Source organism: Antechinus flavipes, chromosome 1 (genome assembly GCF_016432865.1).
Source record: "Antechinus flavipes isolate AdamAnt ecotype Samford, QLD, Australia chromosome 1, AdamAnt_v2, whole genome shotgun sequence".
Lineage (NCBI taxonomy): Eukaryota > Metazoa > Chordata > Mammalia > Dasyuromorphia > Dasyuridae > Antechinus > Antechinus flavipes.
Genome location: NC_067398.1, coordinates 667,440,392 through 667,464,828, shown reverse-complemented (window position 1 = coordinate 667,464,828; position 24,437 = coordinate 667,440,392). Strand labels below are relative to the sequence as shown.

General features: G+C 34.9%; 1 protein-coding gene across 6 annotated transcripts in view; it reads left to right on the top strand.

Annotated features, from left to right (window-relative positions):
• EPS15L1 (epidermal growth factor receptor pathway substrate 15 like 1) overlaps positions 1-24,437 on the top strand; it is a 115,395-nt gene that overhangs the window by 52,965 nt on the left and 37,993 nt on the right. For 5 of the 6 annotated variants that reach the window (XM_051972077.1, XM_051972075.1, XM_051972078.1 and 2 more), the window contains exons 16-21: positions 890-1,060; positions 5,523-5,649; positions 6,490-6,540; positions 8,578-8,708; positions 13,899-13,959; positions 15,076-15,158. In XM_051972077.1, the coding sequence (XP_051828037.1) occupies positions 890-1,060; positions 5,523-5,649; positions 6,490-6,540; positions 8,578-8,708; positions 13,899-13,959; positions 15,076-15,158 (624 nt within the window). The remainder of the gene's footprint in view (positions 1-889; positions 1,061-5,522; positions 5,650-6,489; positions 6,541-8,577; positions 8,709-13,898; positions 13,960-15,075; positions 15,159-24,437) is intronic. The other variant, XM_051972076.1, reaches the window with a different exon arrangement.

The window sequence follows — 24,437 nt, the reverse complement described above, 5'->3', positions numbered from 1 at the left end:
CAAGTTTTAAAAATTATTTATGTTTCTGTAACTAGCTTTTCTATGAATTAAATCTAAATTGGGGGCTAGATATATAATCATATATTATGTAATAATATATCAATTTCAAAATACATATTTTGCCAACATGAATTTGCTAATGATATTCAGACAGATGTATTTTATGAAGTGAAAGCTGATTAACTTGTGAATCATTTTAGAATATATATGGTTTTCTTCTCTTTTCAATGATCATTTAAAGGATCTAGGGATTTTTAGCTTAGTGGAAAAAGAATGAAGGATGGGCATGATCATTTTCAAATTTTTGAAAGGTTGTTACATGGAAGAGAGAGCCAGCTTAATTGACTTGGAATTATAGAGGAGAATGATATCAGTGGGGAGCCATAAGATGGAACTCAACAGTAAACAGTAGTCTTGATAGCAAAATAGTGTCATGAAAAGAATGCTGGATTTGGAATCAAAGACCTGAATTCTAATGTGATTTGGCTAGTGTGTGACCTTAGTTTTACTACTAAAGTGTCATCACTTACAAAATGGGGCATTGGAATAGTACTCTTGTAGGTCTATTCCAACTCTGTGTCTTATCATTTTCTTAAGAAAATCTAATAGCCAGAGCTATTTAAAAATTTGGACAGTGTCCTTTGGTACTTTGATTTTTCAAGCAGAGACTTCATGATCTTTGTAAAGGATGTAGAAGAGATTCATACTTCAGGTTAGGATTCAACTGAATGACTTTTGAGGTCCTACTGAGATCCTGTGCTTCTTGTCTCTATTTTCCATATTGTTGTGGGACTTGGATCTGAGTAAGAAAAGGTGCAGCCTCGCTTTCTCTTTCAGTTGACCTACTTTGCTTGGGCTGTATAATAGTGACCATTTTCCTTTCGCATAGGCAAGAAGTAAACTTTCTCAACTGCAAGAGTGTCACCAGGAAGCCAGTACAAATATTGAACAGTATAATGAAGCCCTGAATGGAATTCCTGCTGATGGCATGACGAACTTAGCTGATCTCAATGAAGGAGCCACACAGAAAGAAAAAGGCAGTTTTGGAGCTATGGTAAAGGTTGAATAAAAGTAATAATTAAGATTTACTTTTTCCAATGTTAACAGCAAGCAAGTTTATCAATTTGTAAATCATGTCTTATTTTGTTTTTGTAAAGTGAAGGTTTTTGGCTGTGGTCTTAACTTCCATAGCTCCTGTAACCTAGTTTTCATCATTATATTTAGTTTAAGTACTTACTCTGTACTTATGGGTGAGAATGATATGTTAAAAATTGTTTTGAAGAAATGTCACTTGCAATGAAAGTATTTGTATAGTGACTCTCACCAAATGTCTGAGATCCTTCAGTGATTTGTCTGTTTAACTTAGCCACAGCATGGATATTTTCTCTGCTGAGCCTTCCTTCTTACTGCTGCCATGTTTTCTGTGACAGATATTTTCTTCAGAAGTATCATCTTTAAAATCAAAGTTTAAGATAAGATTTAAGGAATATGGCAATCAGCTTTTAGTTATAAGAAGAGAGAGTGAAGTGATACTATTCTTCTCCTGTCTACTCACTCATCTTAAAGAACATACCTAGAGGATTGGGTGGATATTATTATTCCATTCACCTGAAATGTTTGTAATGTTTAAGAACTTAGCACTTTATTTTAAAGCTCATGACTGCAGAGCAGATATCCCAATATTAACTATGTTGGTGTTTAGTTCCTTGTGTTTGCTATTTGGTTCCAAGGATGCTTATTTATATACATACAGCATCCCTAGATAACAACTTTGCCCATTTATTCCAAAGCTTCCAAATATCATTCCTGGGAAGAAACAATTTTCTTTTTAATCTAGTGACTTTTGTGCTGTTGAGGTAAACAGAATGAAAGCAATTGGTCTGAAAGTTTTGGTGGCTCTCATCTCTATCTTACTTGTACTTTTTATGCCACATGCTTTTACTTAATGTTACTACTGACATTCTTTTGGGGTCTAACTTCTATCCATTTCTGGCCTCATTTATTAAGTGATTCCTTCTTTCCTTCTAATAATGCAGGCACTCTTTCCTAAACATGCCTGACATCTTTAAATCTATTTAATTCTTGACATTTTTCTTTGCTGTATAGCCATGCAGTTTGGCTGTATTTAGCAGCTAGGGAGAATTATCTTTCTCTGGTTCTCTTGCACAGTGCTTTTTAGTTTTCCTAATTTACCTCTTCTCTCCAGCAACTGCTTGATGCTCTGACATTCCTTCTGTACTCCCTCTTCATTTTATTTACCAGTTAGCTTTCTTCTTATGGAACTTTCAACATGTGATCCAAAGTATCTTTTAGTTGCTCCACACGTTTTTAAAGGTCAGTATTTCCTCAAAGAAATCTTTATGTTAGAGTCTATAAACATTACTTTAAAAAATTAAATATTAATAGTCATCTTTGTAAATTACATGAGCCAGAAGTTCAAATTTTCTACTGTTCATTACTTGTCCTATGTATTTCCCCCCAATTTTATTTAAAAAATGGCATATTTTATTTTGCCTAGTATTCTTTATGTTAGGTCTTTGAACTGTGGTAATTAGGTTTTAGTCCCTAATACAGTTCATTTTTAAGTATCACTTCTGCAGTATTTTATGAGATTGGGTTCCTTGGGGAAAAAAATTGGAGATGACATGGCAATTAGTGTGCTTTGTAACATGGCCAGTTTTCCTCCCCAGAGATTTTACTTTTCTCATTATTTTTGTTTATCTTTAAAGTATAGCTAAGTTTACATGAAATTTAATTAATCTTGGGAATGTTTATGTCATAAATGTTAAGTAAAAGCTGACTGCCAATTTTTGAAAAAACAACAAAAAATCAATAATTATTGTACAAATACAACTTTAAAAACCTTATTTGTTTGTTTCTGTTTTTTAATAAACATAGTTTGAAAAGGGATTTTTGTTTCCTACAAAATGATGATTATAATCAATCATAGGAGAGGCATTTTTTAATTCTCCTTCAGATTTTGGTTTTAAGGGAATGAATAACTGAAGAAATACATCTAGCATTGTCTAAGCAGAGTTTAATTTATACTACCTGAAAGTTGCTATTTATCCTGTTATTTCTTAAATTCAAGTAATGCCACCAACTCCAAGTGACAGAGGTTTCTTAAAACATCATTTCTTTTCTCTTATCTGATTACACCCTTCACTGAAATTCTGCTCCCATGTCTTATTGTGACATTGGGTCCCACTGGAGACCCTGGGTCTTTGTTGGCTGTGCCAGCAGTACACAAACTCTGCCTAGCTGGGGAATTTTCATCCACGAGCCTGGCACTTGACAAAGCTTCTTGTCTGAGGAATGACCTAAACAAGTGCAAAAAGTCTCATCACTGGAAGGGCTGGTCCCATAGTGACTCATGGAATGTGGAGAGATTACAATATGCAGAGATGTCGGATGCCCCTGCTGAGGACATCCTGAAGCTTTCACGTGATCTGATCCCAAGCATACTATTCTCATCTTCTTTGCACCATTCATTTTGCCCACTTCTAACTGAAAGAAGAAATATCACTGAAGACTTGAGGCTCACTGAAAACCTTACCCTCCTTTCAAGGACCTGCTTCTCTATCATATCCTAGGCATAGATTTAGCATTCTTCTAGAGAAAAAGAAATTTAGTTGATAATGCCTTTGATGATATTTCAAAGTTGTCAGATTACTTTAGAAATGCATAACTTACATCTATAATTAGTGAATTTTTTAGTTCAGGAGAGTTTACTTTTTCCATAATGGTCAGTCAAGTCATCATCAGCCCTTTTCCCTTGCACATAGATGGCCTCATACGGCAACTCATATTTTTCGTTGATAAGTAGACATTGGATAGATCACCTTGATGCATCTCTACATTTAAAAAAATGTTATTTTAATAGCTTGTTAACTACCTAAACACTAAACCACATTACTTGTGCCAATATTTTCCTTAGAATTTTTCTATCAAAGGAACCCAAGAATGCTGATTTACATAAATTACAGTTCCTTGAGAGACATTAGAGATCCATTTCATAATTCTGTCACTTTGTGATCTGAGCACCAAACTGGGGTTTAGTAATCAGGGAATCATAATCCCATATCTGTAGTTGATGGAATGCGGAGTACCTAAAATAACTCAATGTAAATATAAAATGAAAATGAAGATGACTGCCATAAAATAAGTTTTCATTCTTAGTGTTACTGAGCTTTCTCATTCTTCTTCATCATTCTTTGAAAACAAGTAAAACCTTCCAAACATGGTATGGTACCAAAGATTTATTTCCCTACCCTGCCTATTCCACTCCCATAAAATTAAGGCTGTTTTGTTTTTTCTCCCCCTGTATCCAAGAATTTCACTGGATGTTAGCTGAATGTTTTTATTATTTGGTCCTTAGCAGTGTTATACTCATACAGAATCCTTGTACTATTTAAGCATCTTGGGTTCTTGTCTGGGTATATTGGGCAAATAGCCCAAGAATCTGACTCTGATGCCTACCTTGGTAGGCATATTGTTGAAGACTCCTGATAATCTTTCTCAGGTAAGAAAAAAATGTTCTGTATTCGGCAGAGGGTATAGCTTTTGGTTTAAACCCCGGAATCCCAGATTGGGGACAATGGAAACTATTAATTTGGGTAGGGTCTTTTGTTATTAGGAGATCTGATAAGCTGCATTTTAACCAAGCACCACTGAAAACCATATTGCTAGATGGAATTGATTTCATTGTATTGTTAACTTTGTCATAGACATTCTTGACTGACGAAGTTTTCTCTTACCTGCTTCTTATGTTTTTATGGCCCAGCTTTGTACTTGTTAATAATCCTAAGGTTTGGCCAATTTGGATAGTATTTTGGAATTGGGGTTCCAATCCAATGGAAACTAAATAATTCCTCTTGTTGGCAGAATTAATGTTTGTTCTGCTATAATGAAACTTGTCTGTTTTAACTAACAAACAGAACGTCTTCAATAACTAAAATGTGATCATTATTTCTAAATGATGTGCATACTTTATTACTATTTACATTAGAAATTAGCCTTTCATAGGACTTAGAAAATAAAAAAAGTGTACATTTAAGAATATAGATATCCCTCTTAGTTTGTGCTGGTACCTAATATATATATTATGATAAATTCTGATAGTTATAATATTAAAACATAGGTTTTTCTCCCTTTAGTATTGTAATGTAGTTTAGTCATTCTACTTTAATGGAATGGTATTGGGAATTTTGGAAAAATGCTCTGTAAATTGAATAATTTAAAATGAAGATAGCATTCCTTTCTAAAAATCATAGTGGGAAAACCTAAGTTCTTTATATGTGAAAAAAGAGAAAAAACTATCAGTTACTTGAATAAAACCTTACAGATTATCTCTTAAATTTACACTAAGGAAGGCATTTCTTTGACTTTTATTTCAGTAGCAGTTTATTTTAGGATTTTAGTATTTAGAAGGGAACATGAAAATATTTTTTGGAAATTACATTTTGACTGGTTTATAATTTTAAATGATAAAAGCCTTATACTGTTTCTCCATATAATTGTAGGATGATCCATTCAAGAATAAAGCCTTATTATTTAGCAACAGTACACAAGAATTGCATACAGACCCTTTCCAGGCAGAGGATCCTTTCAAATCTGATCCGTTTAAAGGAGCTGATCCCTTCAAAGGCAGTAAGTAGGGGCTAATATATTGATCAAAAGATTATGTACCTATAATGCCATATTTATATAATAATTTTATTCTAAAATGGTCAGATTAAAGTGGAAATTAATGAACATTCTTGATCTAGAGACATGCTTCACAAACTTCATTAGTCATATCCTTGTTAAAAAACAGTAATTCACTCACACAGCAATCTAGCAAAGTTTTTGCTATTGGATTATTGCTTTTCTGACATTTTTTCCTTTCTTTAGCATAGAGCCAAAGATTGCTTTATGTGAGAAAAACAGTGAAGGGTAGAAAAAAGAAGGTGATTTACAAGTACATTCAAGATGGTGTTTAAATTTCTTTTCCTTTAAAGTTTCAGATTGTAGATAAACAGCTCATTTAGGGGAAGGACGAGACATCTGCTAAATTGAGCTTTAGCTGCCTGTTCCTATTAGGAATGAATCTGACAGCCTGGCCTCTTAAGCCACAGGAAGACAGAACTACACTAGGAGCTGACCTCAGGAATGAGTTCTGATTGGCTCTCTGGTTTGTCCTACCCCAGCTTGTGGCAAACAGCCTGCATGCAGCTTTTTAAAACATAGTATTTATATTTGAAAAAAAACATTGTGCTTTTAGTGAGAATTGCTATTTCAAAGCAAAAGAATAAGATGTGTTTGTAGAGAGAAAAACATCTGCGGCAAAAGGAAAAGCATTTTTCTTCCACAAATGGGGGAAGTAGCTAAGGGAAATATGCAAGTAAATAATGTTGTCAGAAGCCTTAAATTTGAGGATTTTTAAATGTCATTTAAACATTTTTTTAATTTAATTTTTTTAATCTTTTAAAATCACCTTTTTAAATTTAGGTGACCCCTTCCAGAATGATCCTTTCGCAGAACAGCAAATAACTTCAGCAGGTAAAAGACTTTTTTACAAGGAATATTTTCATGGAATTTTCCTAGAGTAATGTAGTTTACAGAGTATATCTTTCCTTTGCTTAAACATTGTAATGACCACGTATTTAAAATCAGCTGGAGTCAGGAATTCAGGTTAAGGGAAAAATCTTCAATTTTTATTGAAGTGAAGAGGTGAATAAGGATTGCAATAGCAATATGGGCAAGAAAGATTGCAATAGCAATATGGGCAGCTGTGACAGGAAGCCAGCTAACAGACGGGGATCTGAGCTGAGCAAACCGTCACAATGGCAATGCAAGCAGTCTCTCCTTCCCCTTCCTTTTCCACTCCCTGCCTCCACCCACCAAAATCGTCATTTTCTATACAACACATCAGGACTTGCACAAAGAGTGGGCGGGGCCATTCTTTCTCCAAGCTTATATATTAATAGAGTATGGTCCAATTACTATTTAGCCTCATGTGCTTGGGACCTCAGTGCATCAACTTGAGCCTCAGCCCATTACATCTCCCGCTTTCTTTTGTTTTAGAACACAGGTGGTCATGCCATCCCTGATTCCTCAGGGAGGTCAGAGCCCCCAAGGGGAGGTGATCACACCCTCCCTGACTTCTCAGGAAAAGAGGTGAAAGCACTGAAAAAGAGGTGATCACGACCCCCCCCAGACTTCTCAGGAAGGGAGGTGAAAGCACTAAAAAGGAGATAATCACGCCCTCCCTGACATCTCAGGAAGGGAGATGAAAAGCACCAAAGGGAAGTGGGGGTTGCTAGCGGGTTTCTGGGCTGAAGGGTCTTATTATGCACAAACCCATCAGCATGGGAGGTATTACACAAGCACACAGCAATAACGCAGAGGCTATTAGTGATGACTCTCCCCACAGTCAGTGCAGGCTTGATGTGGTGTAACAAACATGAATTGTACACCCAAGTAACGGTATAACAAACAATATAAATCAACATGGTGTTATAAAAGATTGCCAGAAGTCCTAGAAGGAGAGTATGTAAACAGCAGTCACACATACGCCTTCTTCAGCAGCCAAGAGATAGTCCAAAACCAATCTATTGTCCATTGCTTCACATATCAGGGAATCCAATCATCCCCCCAAGTTTTTGAAGTCCTGCAAAAGTCTTTTTATGTATTAGGGAATCCAATGATTCCAGCAGATTTTGAAGTCCTGTAAGAGTCTTATCATTTTTCAGAAAATCCAATGATTCCTGAGGGCTTTCAAATCTTATGTCTTAAAGGATCCAATGATTCCTGAGGGTTTTCAAATCCTACAACAATTTTATCATGTCTGAAAAAATAAATACCTCCTTCCTAGTTCCCCTAGCAGGATGGCCAACATAAGTCTTATTCAGTTTCTAAAGGAAGCTGAAATTGTCATCTTATCTCCTTTTTGCAGTTTTATACCCCTTCTTGTCCATTTCACAAAAAGGTGAGGAGCAAAACTGCAAAGGAAGCTCCTGATAGCCAGGTGATAGTACTTGTCCATGACAGCCTGGTTCAATGCCACAGAATGTCACCCTTGGACTCTTAGCAAGGGATCTATGTCACTTGTTCATAGGTGCCTCTCTAAATGTTGATTGTCAAAGCCATTATTTTTATGATGCTTTCTGGTTTGTAAAGCCCTTTCTGTAAACAACCTTCATTGAATCTTCACAGTAATCCTGTGAGGTGATCAGGGTGGAGATTGTTACTTCCATTTTATAGATGGACAAATTGAGGCAAGTGATTTGCTCACAGTCTTACAATTAGTATATGATGACCCAGGATTTCTGATGCCAGTGCCAGGACTTTTTCCACTATGCCTCAGAATGTTTGCAGCACAGCTGTGTGCTCTCTTCTTTTCTCCATGGCATTGTTAATTAGTATGTCTATCCTTTAGTGTCCTTATTGATCATATCTAAATTTGCAAGTTTCCTTTTGGTTGGAACTTTAAATATATGTTTTTGAACATTCAGGTAGAGTAGTTTGCCTATGAGTTGCTGTTGTATCTAGCATTTGTGAAACAGTGTTTATTAATTTTCTGTTATTAAATTTTAGATCCATTTGGAGGGGATCCTTTCAAAGAAAGTGATCCATTTCGTAGCTCCGATGATTACTTCAAGAAACAAGTCAAGAGTGATCCATTTACCTCAGATCCATTCACAAAAAACCCCTCCTCATCTTCAAAAGTAAGTGATTTTTAAAGATAGATTGTGTGTATGTGTGTATGTATGTATGTACGTATAAATACACAAGAATAATCTAATGTCTTAAATTGCTTTGCCATGGAGACATGACTAAAGAATAGCGAATGGTTAATATCTTAGGAACAATATTAAACATGAACTCTTTTAAAAGTAGGAGGAGTGTAAGGTCTCTACATCTGATTGTCTGCTGGTTAGGTGATAATGGGCCAGATAACAAACTCTTCAGTAATGTGAGGAGGATATTTGTTGGGCTGTAGCATATTATGACACTGAAATAGTGTGCTTAGAATAAGGTTATATTGGATATATACCTTGATTGTTTTTTGTCATCTTAGAGAAACCCTTTATTGTTAGTTTCTTAATCATTGTGGAATGAGAGTCATTGATTTAATTTTTTTTTCAAGTTAGAGTATTTTTTAGGAAATGCTTTAATGTGGTTAATATGAGGAACATATTAATGCCCGCTCTCCACTGCACCAACTAGCTGTCCCAACCTGATATAATTTTTCAGAAAAGTGATTTTTTTTCTTTGAGGATCTCATTAGCTCCTCTTATCATTTTTATATATATGATCTCTGGAGAGGACTAGCACCTCTGATGTTGAGCTTTTCAAAGCTAGACATCTTTGGTATCTAGCCAGTCACTCAGTTTTACCTGTAGCTCCAGAAAGCTGTAGCCTATCCAGTGGTTGTACCCCTTGGTAAACAGGCAGACTAACTGAAATGGAGAGGTAACTGACAGGCCCCAAGCCCATGGGTGAGCAGTGTGATATCTATCCCAAGCATCTTCTTCTCGGGCAGAATGAATGGATGAGAGCAATGGCCACAGTTATTTTCCACAGTAAATGTGGTATTCCGTATCCATGGTCCCCTACCTCTTCTGTTAAGGGAAGAAGGTGTATTTTCTTACTTTTCTTCTAAAGGACCAGTACTGCTTAACTTTTGGAAAGCATTGTCATGTTTTGGAGCCTTTTTTGCAATCCTTTCCTCAGTCCCAAAATTATCTCCTGACCAAAAAATTCAGTCCTCATTTTTTTTGATGCTTCTTCATCTGGGTTCTCTCTCACCTCTTGATCTGAGAGAAAGCACATTCTTCTAGTTATCCTTTTATCTTTTACCACCCCTCTGTTTCCAATAGTTTCTTGACCTATTGACACCCTATAGAGAATGTTCCCTATGATTCTGTTTTTGACCTCTTTTCATCTTTGTATTGCTCCCTTGTCAGTTCATTCCTCACCTTTAGTTACTAATGTAATACAGGTGACTCACAAATTTGTTTTTTTAGGTCTAGACTCATATCTCCTCCTGTTTACAAGACCTCTCCATTTGGATCCCCCACCATAACCTCAAACTCAGCATGTCCTATGTTGAGCCAACATTCAGTTCTCTATAACTTCTAAATTTGTTCCTTCTTTTGACTTTGCTTTCTAGCAGTAAGTACCTTGATCTTTCCAGTGTTCCTCCCCTTACTTTAAAAAACAAAATTTTCATTTCAAACATAATCACAAACATGAGCATTTTAATACAGAGAACAAAAAAAAGAAGTTTGCATATAAAACCATGAACTTCTATTATGTGCAGTTTAACTTGTTAAAATATTTTTTAAAAAAAGTATATGCTAAATTTAACAAAGTAATCACAAAATTGCCATTGTATTTTTTTTTTTTTTTTGTCCCATCTGAACTTTTTTGTTTGTTTTCTCTTGGGTACTTTTAAAATATTTTATTGTCAGGGTTAGCTAGATGACACAGTGGATAGAATACTGGCCTTGAAATTGGGAGGACACAAGTTCAAATTTGGCCTCAGACACTTACCATGTACTAGCTTTATGACCCTGGGCAAGTCATTGAACCTCAGTTGGTTAAAAAAAAAAAACAAAAAACCCAAAACCCAGAAAACTTTATTGCCTTAATTTCTTTCATTGTTTTATTTTCTGTATCTCTGTCACTTCCAACTCACTTTTCATGTCCAAGTTATAACTAATTCCTCTTGTTTCTAATTCTGTAATATTTTCTGTTCCTACTACCACAACCCTAATGTAGGACCAAGATGTTAGGATTGACCTTGATTATTGAAGTGGCCTCCTAACAAGTCTTTCTGCTTCTCACATTTCTTGCTTCCAGTCTTGTCTTATTTTGAAGCTAGGTTAATCTTTACATATTAAGTTAAACTTGTCTTGATATTAATACTTTTCATTTACATAGGACTTTTAAGATTTGAAAGTGTTTTACATTTTTATATTTGAATCTCACAGTAATCCTGTGGATAATATTAGCCCTATTTCACAGATAAGGAAACAGACTCAGAAAATATACACATACACATATATATATCCAATAATAAATATGGAAGGTGACTGAAGTCAAAGGGAGGGGACCTCTTAGTTTCTTTAGTGTCTTTTGAAATGTCTTCTAAGACAGTTGGATTATTTTTCTGCTTCATCAATAGTGAATTATTTTAACTCCTTTGTGCAGATGCTGTTATGTTGATTGCATAAAGCCCCAAAACATTGAAGTGCCCCTGGAAGAGAACTGTAATCACTCAAAGGAATTTCATATCTCCATCTCTCTTTTTTTTCCTCAATAGTATTTTATTTTTCCAAATACTTGTAAAGATAGTTTTCAACATTCATTTTTGTAAGATTTTGAGTTCCAAATTTTCCTCCCTAACTTTCTCACTCCCCAAGACAGCAAGTAATCTGATAGAGATTATACATGTACAATCCCTTTTAAGCATGTTTCTATATTTGACATTTTGTGCAAGAAAAATCAGCCCAAAAGGGGAAAAACCCATGAGAAAGAGAAAGTAAACAATAACAAAACAAAAAAATGAAAATCTATGTTTTGGTCCACATTCATCTCCATAGTTCTCCCTTTGGATGCAGATGGTATTTTCCATCCCAAGTCTATAAAACTGTCTTAAATCACTGCATTGCTAAGAAAAATTAAGTCTCTCCTACTTGATTATCACATAATCTTGATGTTACCATGTATAATGTTCTCCTGGTTCTGCTCAGTTCAGTCAGCATCAGTTCATGTGCATCTTTCCAGGTTTTTCTGAAATCAGTCTGCTCATCATTTCTTATAGAACAGTATATTCCATTACATTTATATACCATAACTTATTCAGCTATTCCTCATCTGATGGGTATTCACTCAATTTCTTCTTCCTTGACACCACAAGAAGGGCTGCTACAAACATTTTTGCACATGTGAGTCCTTTTTCCTCTTATGATTTCTTTGGGATATAGACTCAGTAGTGACACTGCTGGATCAAAGGATTTACAGTTTTATTCCATCTTTTTTTCCATTGAGGAAAAAGCAAACGAATGAATGTCTGTTGCTTGGATTTCAGCATGCATTTGAATAGACACCATATTGAGCTCTTTGTGTATGTGTATCTATGATGAACAGTGAGTTGAACTGAGTTGAGTAGAAAAAGGAGAGCAGATTGGATTGCTTTAGGGAAATTGCAGGACTCCTTTACTAACCTCAAGCTTTTCGTAAAAGGAACAACTTTTGCAATACTAATATTTTATAGGTGCTGCTAACGGCAACAAGATATGAAATATAGCTGCCTTTGACAAATGAAGTTTCATATTCAGGGCAGTAAAGAGGTGAAGGTGGGTGTGAGTAAATTGTAGCATACAATAAACGAAGAGTTCTGAAGAAATAGGAGGCAGCAGCCAGGATTAGTTGTATCATTAGAAGAAAAGTGGGGCTGGTCCATATGGAAAGAATATGGAATAACAGAAGAGAAAGGTTGAATGATCTACTGGCGTGCATAAGTGTGAGAAGAAAAGAAGGAAGGCCTCTTGGACCCAGGGGTAGATTCCTTGAAGCTAGCTTTTTGGAGAACATGTACAACAGTTGGATAGGAATGATGGGCATGAATAGATTGTGATTCGTGTTGTTGGGAAGTTTGAATTGATAAAATCACAAATGCATATGAGTAGTTGATCGTCTTTGGGAATTATTTCTTTCCATTTATTATTTGTTTAGGAAACTCTTCCCCCCGTTCATAGCTAAGTCCCTGATCTGGTTCTCTCTTGATTTTTGGTAACAAAATTGAACATTTAAGTCATGTATACACTTTGAGCTTATTGTGATTAAATGTAAGCTAGTGGTCTAAACCTAATTTCTGCCAAACTGCTTTCTCATTTTCCCAACTGTTCTCAAGGATTTCTTCTTCAAGATACTTATATTCTTAGATACATTTGTTTCCAAGTCTTTTTTTATTTAATCTGTTCCACTAATCTTAAAATTTCTTTTTAAAATTGGTACCAAATAGATTTCATTATACTTTGTAGTATAATTTGAGTTTTGGAAGTGCTGTTGTCCTCTCATTATATTTTTGTGTAGACAAACTGGACTATTTTATATTTGCTGTCTTTTCTTGTCCCTATGACTTTACTTTTGCCATTCTCCTAATATCTGAGAATGTCTTCTATTTCTTTGCCTGCTGAATTCCTATATATCCTTTATCAGTCAGCTTAAATGCCACCACCTACATTAAGCCTTCTCTGAGCCCTTGTAGGTAATGGTGCTTATATAACATGATTCTGCAGATTTCTAATATAATTTTTCATAAAGGTTGTCTCAAAATATTTTGGGGCATCTTGTATATTTTATCCTAGTTTTCTGTGTTTCATTCAATCAACAGGCATTTGTTAAGCATCTACTATATTCTAGACACTGTGCTGAGCTCTGGAGATATGAAGAAAGCCCCCCAAAAGAATTTTTGCTTTAAGGGGTTCACATGCAAACAACATATGCAATCAAGGTCTAGATGGAAGGAAAACACTAGCAATACTAGAGACCTAAGGATTTGTGCAGAAGAATTTTAGCTAGAATTTGCTAAGGAGGAAGCTAAGAGTTGGAAAAGAAGAATATTCCAGGAACAGAGAATCAGTGAAAATGCCTAGAATTGGGAGATGTAGTTCTTGTCATTTGCCCTTTTATACTAGACTTTATGTTTCATGAGGACATGAAGACATTGATAATGTCTTATCTAAGCTTTTTATCTTGAACGTGTTTTGTATGTAGTAGGCACTTAATAAATGTTCAGTAGATAGGTGTGTTTTGTGATTTTTGCATAATTATCAAGTGGAAGTTTTTATTCCATGCATGTAAAGTCACTAATTGCATTTCATTTTTCCTTTTGTATCATTTAGCCTGATCCCTTTGAAGTCAGTGATCCTTTTTCATCCTCCAGTATCTCTTCAAAAGGAACAGGTAAAAGGGAAAATTTCTTTTCTAAGTATTTCTTTTATTTTATCAGTAACATCTTTTTATCAGTCTTTTATATTTAGAAAGATTATTAAAGTTGATGGCAACTTCTAATCAATTTTTCTTAAGATCCTTGCTAGATAATTAGTTTAAAGTTAGCATTATCTATCTGATTATACCTATCAGTTAGAAGGAGTAAGTTTCAAAAAGAAAATATGCTATTGAGAATATAGTAATAAGATTTTTTTTTTCCTTCTTATGCTTTAGGCATATTGTTAGACCTGCCAAGACTTTTTCTCCTAGCTACCTCAGTTCCCTTTCTTCAGAAAGTCCAGAGTTTGATTGAATGAGAAGTTTGTATTGTTAATGGTGAAGGGCTTGGACTAGTATTTTTTTTTCCCCCTGAGGCAGCTGGGGCTAAGTGACTTGCCCAGGGTCACATAGCTAGGAAGTATTAAGTGTCTGAGGTTGGATTTGAACTTAGGTCTTCCTGACTTCAGGGCTGGTGCTCTATCCACTGCTGCCCCCAAAAGGATTCTTTAAATACTCCTCTTTACTTTTGGGAGCTTAGCTGCCCAGGAGCTAGGCTCAGTTTGTTCATAAAAAGAGATAATGTGTATGAACATCACTATGGCATATTATTCATGACCAGTTACTACCAAGTAAAAAGGCCTGAAAGGCATTAAATAACTTTCAGGCCATATCTTATGGATAAAAGTTTACCCTTTAACTGTTTCTTTTCTCTTTTACCCTTTTTCCCAATATGGTTTATATTTTTCAGTGTGATCAGTTAAATTTTTGCAGAAAATATACAGTTTAAAAAAATTAAATACTGTTATGGTTTGTTTGAAATGAAGATGTTTTTTCAGAGTTGTCTAGAATCTTGTGATATAGCTGAAAGCCATATTTAAGGGGTACCTGTCATAGATTAACTAAAGTAGAAATTTTCAGACTGTTCTTCAGGAAATGCTTTTTAAATTTGTTATAAGGAGCACATAAATATAACTAGATTCTAATTATCTTTCTTTGTGGAATATTTAGGGTAGAAAGCTTGTGGCTTTCAATTTTTCTCAGAAGAAATTTTACAGATATACAAAATTGTTTTCTTGGTGCAACTTACAGATCCCTTTGGAACCTTAGACCCCTTTGGAAGTGGTGCCTTCAGTAGTAGTGAGGGCTTTGCGGACTTCAGCCAGATGTCAAAGGTAAACAGCTCAGTGGAGCATCTTTTCTTCTCTAAAATGGTAGTGTTCTTTTATTGATTTAATATGTGGGATACAATTACATAATTTTTAATTTTATATTTTTCTAAAAGTAAAAATCTTGTCATTGAAGTGTAATAAATGTTGAGAGAAACTGGACTAGACAATACCACTGGAAATCATCTAATCTGTATTTTTTCCTCTAAGCAAAATCATAATATACTTGAACCACTCTGGACGGAAAGGTTCTCTAGCTTTCTATTAACAGATGAAGTAGTTGTTGGTTTTAGAAAGACAAGTTTGCAAAGGGCATGGAAATGCTGATTCTGCTAGTCACAAAGCCATGTCATCACAGACTAGTTAGTTTCTTCCTCTAAAAGTTGGTTTTTCCTTTTCTAAAGTAGAAATATTAATATTTGTGAGGAAATTCCTTTGTTACCTACAAGTTGTAAGTTGAGTTGTTATTATTGCTACTAATGAACTTGTATGTGGATATTCCACAGCCACTCTTATTAACACATCCTAGCCTCTGCAAGTTCTACACTCTAACAGACATGCTTTTGGTATAGGCAGTATGCAGAGCCATGTGCTTTGGTATGGGAGGGGCCTTACCTCCTGGTGTTCACAGAGCTATTACTTAGATCATGATCTCCTTTTTATAGAGAAAACTAAGAATTGGGCTTCACATATTCAATTTCTATCAGAACCTATTTGAATAAATTATTCATTAGTTCTATAAAAATCCCAGTTTAGTAATAAACTTTGATAATGCTGATCCTGATGTTTGGAGACAGTCAACATGACTGACGATCGTCATGGTAACTACTCTGTTCTTAGCCCCTCTCCATTGTGCAGAAGCCTACATGAAAAACTTGTTTGTGCCTATACTAAGTTATGGTAGCTATTGGAACAAAAGCTGGTATGTGTATTCTGTCTCTTGTGGCTATAAGCAGAGGTGTGATTGTGGCCGATTATTTCCAGGAAAGCCTACAGTTTTTTAGATAAGCAAACACCTGCAATAGGTTGTCTGGTAGAAAGTCATCACTAAAGAAGAAAAGTAAAGCCTTGCATATAGATTGGCAGAGAAACAAAAGGATATGCTTTAGGTTTTTTCCATATGTGAAAAAAGAAAAATCTTTTATACTGAAATTGAAATTATTCTATGACTCCAAGTTTAGCAAAATTCCATAAACAGAACAAGGAAATAACATTTTTCCCCCTTTAAACTTTGCTGTGTTTAGTTGTCTTTTCCCAGAGGCAGATCTCTACTGATAAAAGCAGGTTGCATTTGAGAACATTAAGCCCAGATTTCCTGATTTAAGCAAGCAGAGTATTCTGAGAACCTTTCTAACGCTGCATTTGATTCTAGAGTCTATATGCTCTGAGGAGAGAAGAGCAAACTAGAAATTTATTTTTGGCATTTTTAAAGTTTTTACTGCTGTTGTTTTTAAAACTTCTTTTATTTCTTCCCTTGTGATGGATTCTACTTCAAAAGATTTCCTTTCTGATATATATGCAATTAAATATAACAAATGAGTGCATTGATTATGCCTGGTATGTAGTCAGATTCTAACTTACTAAAACTGGTCACTATTACAGAGAAACATTGAGTAGGAATTTAAATCAGAAAGTTCTTTCTGCATAAATTATACCTTTTCCCTTGCAGGGTTTGATTTTAAGAATTTCTGCCACTTGGTGGCAGCAATTTCAAAAGAAGCAGCCTTTAAAAAAATGTTATTTTCAAAGTGCACTTGACTCTGTATGGAGACTCTCCACCGTGACTGTAGAAGTAGAATCATAGGGATTTAGAGCTTAAAGAAACCTTAGTAAGCATCTAGTCTGACCTCTTCATTTTTCAATGAAATGAGGGAATTAGGACCCAAAGCACTTGAGTGACTTGTCTAAGTGGCACAACTGAAGTTAGCATCTCTTTGAGGGAAAAATCCTTTATTTCAAAAGTTAAAGTATAAGATTTTACAGAAAGAGTTCTTTTAAGGGATTGAAAGTCAGACTTTGCTAACTACTAAGATTCCTTCTGATTCTCTTGATTTCCATTCCAGTATCTTTTTTTTTTTTTTTGCTGAGGCAGTTGGGGTTAAATGACTTGCTCAGGGTCACTGAGCTAGGAAGTGTTAAGTGTCAGATTTGAACTCAGATCTTCCTGACTTCGGGCTGGTCCTCTATCCACTGTGCCACCTAGCTGCCCCCTCGTATCCTTTTTTACTCTAACAAGTTAACTGTTCTAGGTATAAGAAATGAATTTTTAAAAGTGACTTATTTTCATTTTTTGAAGTTCTGTTCAGTCCCATTTCAAACTTTTCTTTTCTCTCTGTCTGTTTTCCACAATAGTGATTAGAGAACAAATGTGCATTTGTAATTTTTTTTAAAAAGTCACACTTCCTGTTCAAACGTGGGATTGTGTTCAACTGGGAAAAGTTGGACAGTTTAATGGAAAATTTAATTTCCAACATGTTGCTGTTTTGTTTCCACTATTCCATTAACTCCTAATTGCATGAGAGTCAAAAGCTTCAACTTTCATGTTGCAGCTGTGTGCTGCTTTTGCTCCTTATTTTCTTTATTCAATTTATTTACCTGTTTTTAAACACTTGTTATGTTAAAGGCTTAATCCTGGGCAGTTCCAAAGATGAAAACATAGAAAAACAGAATCTAGATGCTGAAAAGAGACCTCACAAACCATCTAGTTAAAACCCTTCACTGAATAATTTCTTTTTTGATATCCCTAACAAGTGGATATTTACCTTGAATATCTCCAGTGAGGTGGAAGCCTAATGGAATCCTCCCAAGGTAGCCCATAGCATTTTTAGCAAGTTTTTCTTCACTTTAAGCCTAAATTTGCTTTTTTTGCAACTATTACCCATTGCTTCCAGATCAGCTCAGTGGGGCCAAGCAGAGTAAATCTAATCCCTCTACTATAGAATGCACCTTCAAATAATTGAAGATAGATGTCATCATGCTTTTGAATCTCCTCTAGTTCCTAAATATTTCCTCAGTCCTTCTATTGCATGATTAGAGAGTCTCTTCTGGGTGTTATTCAGTTTATCATTGTCCTTCTTAAAATGTGTCTCAAACTGAAGATGGTCCTCCAAACAGGATCATATCAAAGCTGAGTAACATGGTATTGCCCTCCCTAGTCTTCTGTTGCTATTAGTATAGCTTTCTTGAGCCAAGCAGAGCAAGTCTTAATAGCTTTTAAGATGCTTGAAGACAGACATCATGCTTTCTCTAAGTCTTCTTTATCAGTCTAAATGTCTCAGGTACATTTTCAGAATATACTATCATAGTGTCCACTTATGTATATCCTCTAGTGTCTCTCTTTAAAATGTTGTGTCTGGAATAGAACATGTACTCCAGATGTGCTCTGGTGAGGGCAGAATATGCCCTATGGCATTCCCTGTTTGGAATGTCGTTTTTCTCAAAGTATAGCCTTCTCAAACATTAACATTTTTGCCTTCCATGTCATACACTTGATTCATATTCTGTCTGCTGCTGAGTGAATCATCAGTCAATAAGAATTTATTAGATGCTATCTATTAAAGTTTAAATGTTGTTACGGATATCATTAATGTTATTGTAATTGTTACTTCTTGAAAAGGGAAGCTGGGAGTTGTATGACATGTACTCTAGATTCTGAGAGAGTCTATTTCAAAAAAGTTTAAAAGAAGAATAATTAGAATCTTAAAGACTGCTATAGGGGAAATTAGTCCAAGAGAGATGGGAAGTTATAAAGGTACAAAAAAAAATTATTCTGATGTGAAGAAAAAAAGAGTTTCCCAGAGAGATTGATGAAAATTCTCCTTGCAACTCACCAACCCACTTTAGATTTTAAATAAGATGAATAAAAGATGGAAACAAAGACAAGGAAAATTTAAAAAGTGGGGCCCATGGGGAATGGCAATAGTGCTGAAGCCCAGAGGGAATTGGGATTGGTAGAGAAAACAAAGAATCACGGAAAGTATTTTAAAATATATGTTAGGCAATCCATACTCAATTACCAGAAGTGGTCTATGAAAGAAAAACAGTGCTGGAATGCCCTACAGAAGAAATGGCCGTTTACATGGACTAGAGTCAAGGGCAGGACTGTGGTTCTGAGGAGAGATTGTTTCTTGTCCTCCCTTGTACCTCAAATGGGATACTTCAAGCACTATTTGAATGACAATAAAACACGAGAAAGGTGCACTCCTATCCTCCCAAATTCTACAAAGATATAAATGGCTAAATATCAAGATAGCATTTTCATAACTGAATTTATGTCTTTACCAGAAGAATTTGATTGATGCTTTTTATAATTGACAGCTGAAACCAAAAGAACAGTGGACACCTGCATATCCCAGAATAATTGAGTTGTGTTCTATTTTTGAGTGCAATGTAGGGAAAGAGATCAAGGAATGATCTTTGTGCCTGATATGTTAGTAGCTTCAGTTCTTCTTTAAACAGGTGATATTTTAATTGCCAGTCTTTTTCCTTTTTCTTATTGTGGCTCTTTTATTTTGTACCAATGCTATCCCCAAGTTACTTACTGCTAGTTGTATTTAGTTTTGTGAATAAAGATCCCTAAGTGTTAGTAGACTTTGTAATCACTGTAAGATGAATTAAAAAGGACATGAGAAATCTCATTAAGTTTTAAAGTAATCATAAAAATATATGTGTGTAATGTGGTTTCTTGATAGGGGTGGAGTGGGATTAAGGGAAAATATCTGGAACTCAAAAGTTTTAAAAACAAGTAAAAATTGTTTCAAATTTAACTGGGGAAAATATTAATTAAAATAAGAAATGTGTATGTATTTCCCCTTTGTTTATAAAAACTGGGAAAGTATGTACATGTACAAATGCACTGACTTTAATTTTCTAGATGTCTTAATGAGATTTTTTTTGTTTTAGACAACACCTTGTGGAGAACATCTAATTCTCTCTTATACATCTATCAACAATCTCTTTGAAGATGTGGTGGTTGTATTAGCTGTGTCATAATTGTTGAAGTGTAGGAAGAGATTGATCTATGAATGTTTGGGCTTTAAATGGGGCTGCAGAATTTAATATTGTACCAGGAAAAAGAGCTGAGATATGTCCTATATCTGTTGCTTAGCATATTTCAGACTAGTAGCTGTAAAATAATTATATTGGGCTATCTCTTGAACTCCTTTTTTTAACAATTATTGACAGCCACCACCAGCCTGGCTTTACCTAGTTTGTGATGCTTTATGATGACAGCTATAACGATATTAGAGATCAAAATGAATACTGATTTCTATTTGTCTTCCCCCTTACCCCTTGAGGCAATTGGAGTTAAGTGACTTGCCCAGAGTCACACAGCTAGGAAGTGTTAAGTGTCTGAGATCAGATTTGAACTTGGGTCCTCCTGACTTCAAGGCTGGTGCTCTATCCACTGCACCACCTAGCTGCCCCCCATTTGTCTTTAATACTGAGTTTTATCTGTTGTTTTTTAATTAATCCTATGTAATATAATAGGTTACCTCATTGTCCATTTTGACTCATAGTTTACAAGCTGAAATAAAAATCACTTGAATCATATGTTTTTAAAAGGAGGAAAAGAGATGTTTTGAGGAGTATTTTTTTTCTTTATATTCTTTTTTTAATAGCTTTTTATTTACAAGATATATGCATGGGTAATTTTTCAGCATTGACAGTTGCAAAACCTTTTGTTCCAATTTTTCCGCTCCTTCCCCCCACCCCCTCCCCAGATGGCAGGTAAACCAATACATGTTAAATATGTTAAAGTATATGTTAAATACAATATATGTATACATGTCCATACACTTATTTTGCTGCACAAGAAGAATTGGACTTTGAAATAGTGTACAATTAACCTGTAAAGGAAATAAAAAATGCAGGTAGACAAAAATAGAAGGATTGGGAATTCTATGTAGTGGTTCACACTCATTTCTTTGACTTCTTTCGCTTGGTGTAGTTGGTTCAATTCATTACTGCTCTATTGGAGCTGATTTGTTTCATCTCATTGCTGAAGAGGGCCATGCCATCAGAATTGATCATCATATAGTATTGTTGTTAAAGTATATAATGATCTGGTCCTACTTATTTCACTCAACATCAGTTCATGTAAGTCTCTCCAGTTCTTTCTGAAATCATCCTGCTGATCATTTCTTACAGAACAATAATATTCATATAGCACAATTTATTCAGCCATTCTCCAATTGAGGGGCATCCACTCAGTTTCCAGTTTCTGGCCATTACAAAAAGGGCTGCCACAAACATTTTGGCACATACAGGTCTCTTTCCCTTCTTTAAGATCTCTTTGGGATATAAGCCCAGTAGTAACAATGCTAGATCAAAGGATATGCACAGTTTGATAACTTTTTGAGCATAGTTCCAAATTGGTCTCCAGAGTGGCTGGATATATTCACAATTCCACCAACAATGTATTAAGTTTTCCCATATTCCCTCCAACATTCCTCATTATCTTTCCTTGTCATTCTAGCCAATCTGACAGGTGTGAAGTGGTATCTCAGAGTTGCCTTAATTTGCATTTCTCTGATTAATAATGACTTGGAACATTTTTGTTTTGAAGGGTATTTCATCGGTTTATGGTCATCTTGCTAGACTGAAGCACTGATTGCCTTTCTACTTATCATGTATTTTATATTCTCATTTCATGCCTAATGTTTTATTTTTGTCAGTCATGGATTTATGTGGTTTCAAAGAAGTACTTGATTAAAAATAAAATATGTAACATTGACATTTACAAAAATAAATAAAATTTATGTTAGGAAAAAAGTGGATCAGAAGGGATAGGATCTTTGCTCATTACAGATGGATTGAAGCCAACTGATGATAGAAAGAAAGCTGGAGGTACACTACTTTTTTTCTTGTTTTCTCTGCCAATAAGAGTGATGGTAGATTGGATAGGACATAATAAAAATGGCCAATAGGGAGCTAACAGTCAAGATGAATAGTTATATAAGAAACACTTTTTTTTTTTTATGGAGTTATTTCAAAATTTATTTTATAAATTTCATAAAACTTATACAAATGTCTAGGTAAAGTGATGAAATTTTAAAGCATAGATCATAATTTTTACATAATTTTACCCAATAAATATTTACCCAAGCCACATATTTCATCTAGTTAGGGGATTTAACATGTGATCTATTAAGGTAAGTTACCAGAACTTTGTTTTATTCACCTATTTTTTTTAACACAAAATCATATCGAATACAGATTTAAATTTTCCGTAATGTTTCAATGTCTGCACACAAATTTCTAAGAGTTTGTGATTAAAGTAAACAAATGCACAATTCTAGCACATACCAGAGATTAGTGATTGTCTCATGCAATTCTAATAGAGATTCATCATCTAAAATTTAAAACTCATCTTGATATCTAAGGAGATAGCCTTAAGTACGACATTCCAGGTATAAAAGCCAATTACTAGACATTATTCCTGCTTAGCAAAGCTGTAGATTATCATTAAAGTCATCCTTCATTGGGATCTTTGTAACTGCAACTAGTTATCAGAATAACAAGCTTACTAAAAGATACTTTTTTTTTCTTTTGCCTTTCATGTTTATCTTTTGTTTAATTTTTTTCTGTTTCCAAAAGAAGTATATCAAATTCCTCCTACTGCTGTGGTTTTTTTTTTTTTAAAATAACTTTTTATTGATAGAACCTATGCCAGGGTAATTTTTTATAGCATTATCCCTTGCATTCACTTCTGTTCCGATTTTTCCCCTTCCTCCCTCCACCTCCTCCCCTAGATGGCAAGCAGTCCTTTACATGTTGAATAGGTTACAGTATATCCTAAATACAATATATGTATGCAGAACCGAACAGTTTTCTTGTTGCACAGGGAGAATTGAATTCAGAAGGTATAAATAATCCGGGAAGAAAAACAAAAATACAAGCAGTTTATATTCATTTCCCAGTGTTCTTTCTATAAGAAACACTTAATTGATTTATATTAAGCACCAATTTTGTGCTAATTATTAAGCTCAGCCTTGGGAAGGCCCAGAAAAAAATTAATCTCTGGGTCTGCAATCTATTGTAAAGACAAAATGGACGTATTTAAATTTATGTAAAATATTCACAAAATATATACAGCTGCTTGAAAAGGGAATGCATTAATGGCTTGTTTGTGGAGCACAGGGAGATCAGGAAAAGCTTCATTTAGAACATAGGTGTCAAACCTCGGTGATGTGCTGCCTCAGCATTCTCAAGTGGTTGTAAACCAAATAAAAATGATATTGCTAAATATTTAACATAATAACAATATAGTAGAATGTAGACAATGTTATATGATTTTCTAAGTTAGTTTGTATGGTTTATTGGTCCCTTGTTTCTATCTGAGTTTGAAATATTCTGCTCTGTTCAGATGTCACTTCTCTTTCTTTCTCTACCAATTCTCTACCAAGTCAAGTCAAGACAACAAACACTTATTAATCAACTATTCTGTACTAGACACTGTGTTAAGTGTCCAGGATACAGAGAAAGGCAAAAATATAGTTCCAGTCCTCAAGGAATTCTAGTCTAATGAAGGAGACAACATATAAACAACTATATAAAATCAGATATATACAAGATCAACTGGAGATAATCAACACAGAGAAGGTACTGAGTTTATGAGGACTTAGAAAGCCTTGCAGAAGAAGGGATTTTGGCTGACATGTGAAGGAATCTAGAAGAATCTGGGTGCAGATGTAGAGGGGAAACAGATTTAAAGGATTGATTGGATTTGAGAGATAGAATATTGTATGCCAAGAGGACAGTGTCATTGGATTATGGAATACTGGAGGAGAGTAAAGTAAATTAGTAAAGATTATGTCTACTAAGTGCCAGAGACTTATCACAAAGAAAAGCAAAAGACAGTACCTGCTAAAGGTAGAAGAGTGGAAAGGTAGGAAGGAGCTAGGTTATGAAGAACTTTAAAAGTCACAAGGAAGATTTTATATTTGAACCTCTAAGGAGCCACTGGAGTTTATTTAATGGAGGGATGACAGAATCAGAGCTGTGCTTTAGGAAGATCAGGCTGACAATGGTAGCCATTTGAAGCAGGACTAATTAGCTGGCCATTGTAGTCCAAATACGAAATGAAGAGGGCCTGTACCAGACTGATGGCAGTGTTAGGAGAGAGAAGGGAATAAATACAGGAGGTACAGCAAAGGGAGAAATAATAAGTCTTGTTGGCAGATCGGATATGGGAAATCACAAAGTTTGGAGTTGAGGTTGACCCTTAGCTTATGAGTCTGAGTAACTGGGAAGATGTAATGCATTCAGTGGTAATAGGGAAGT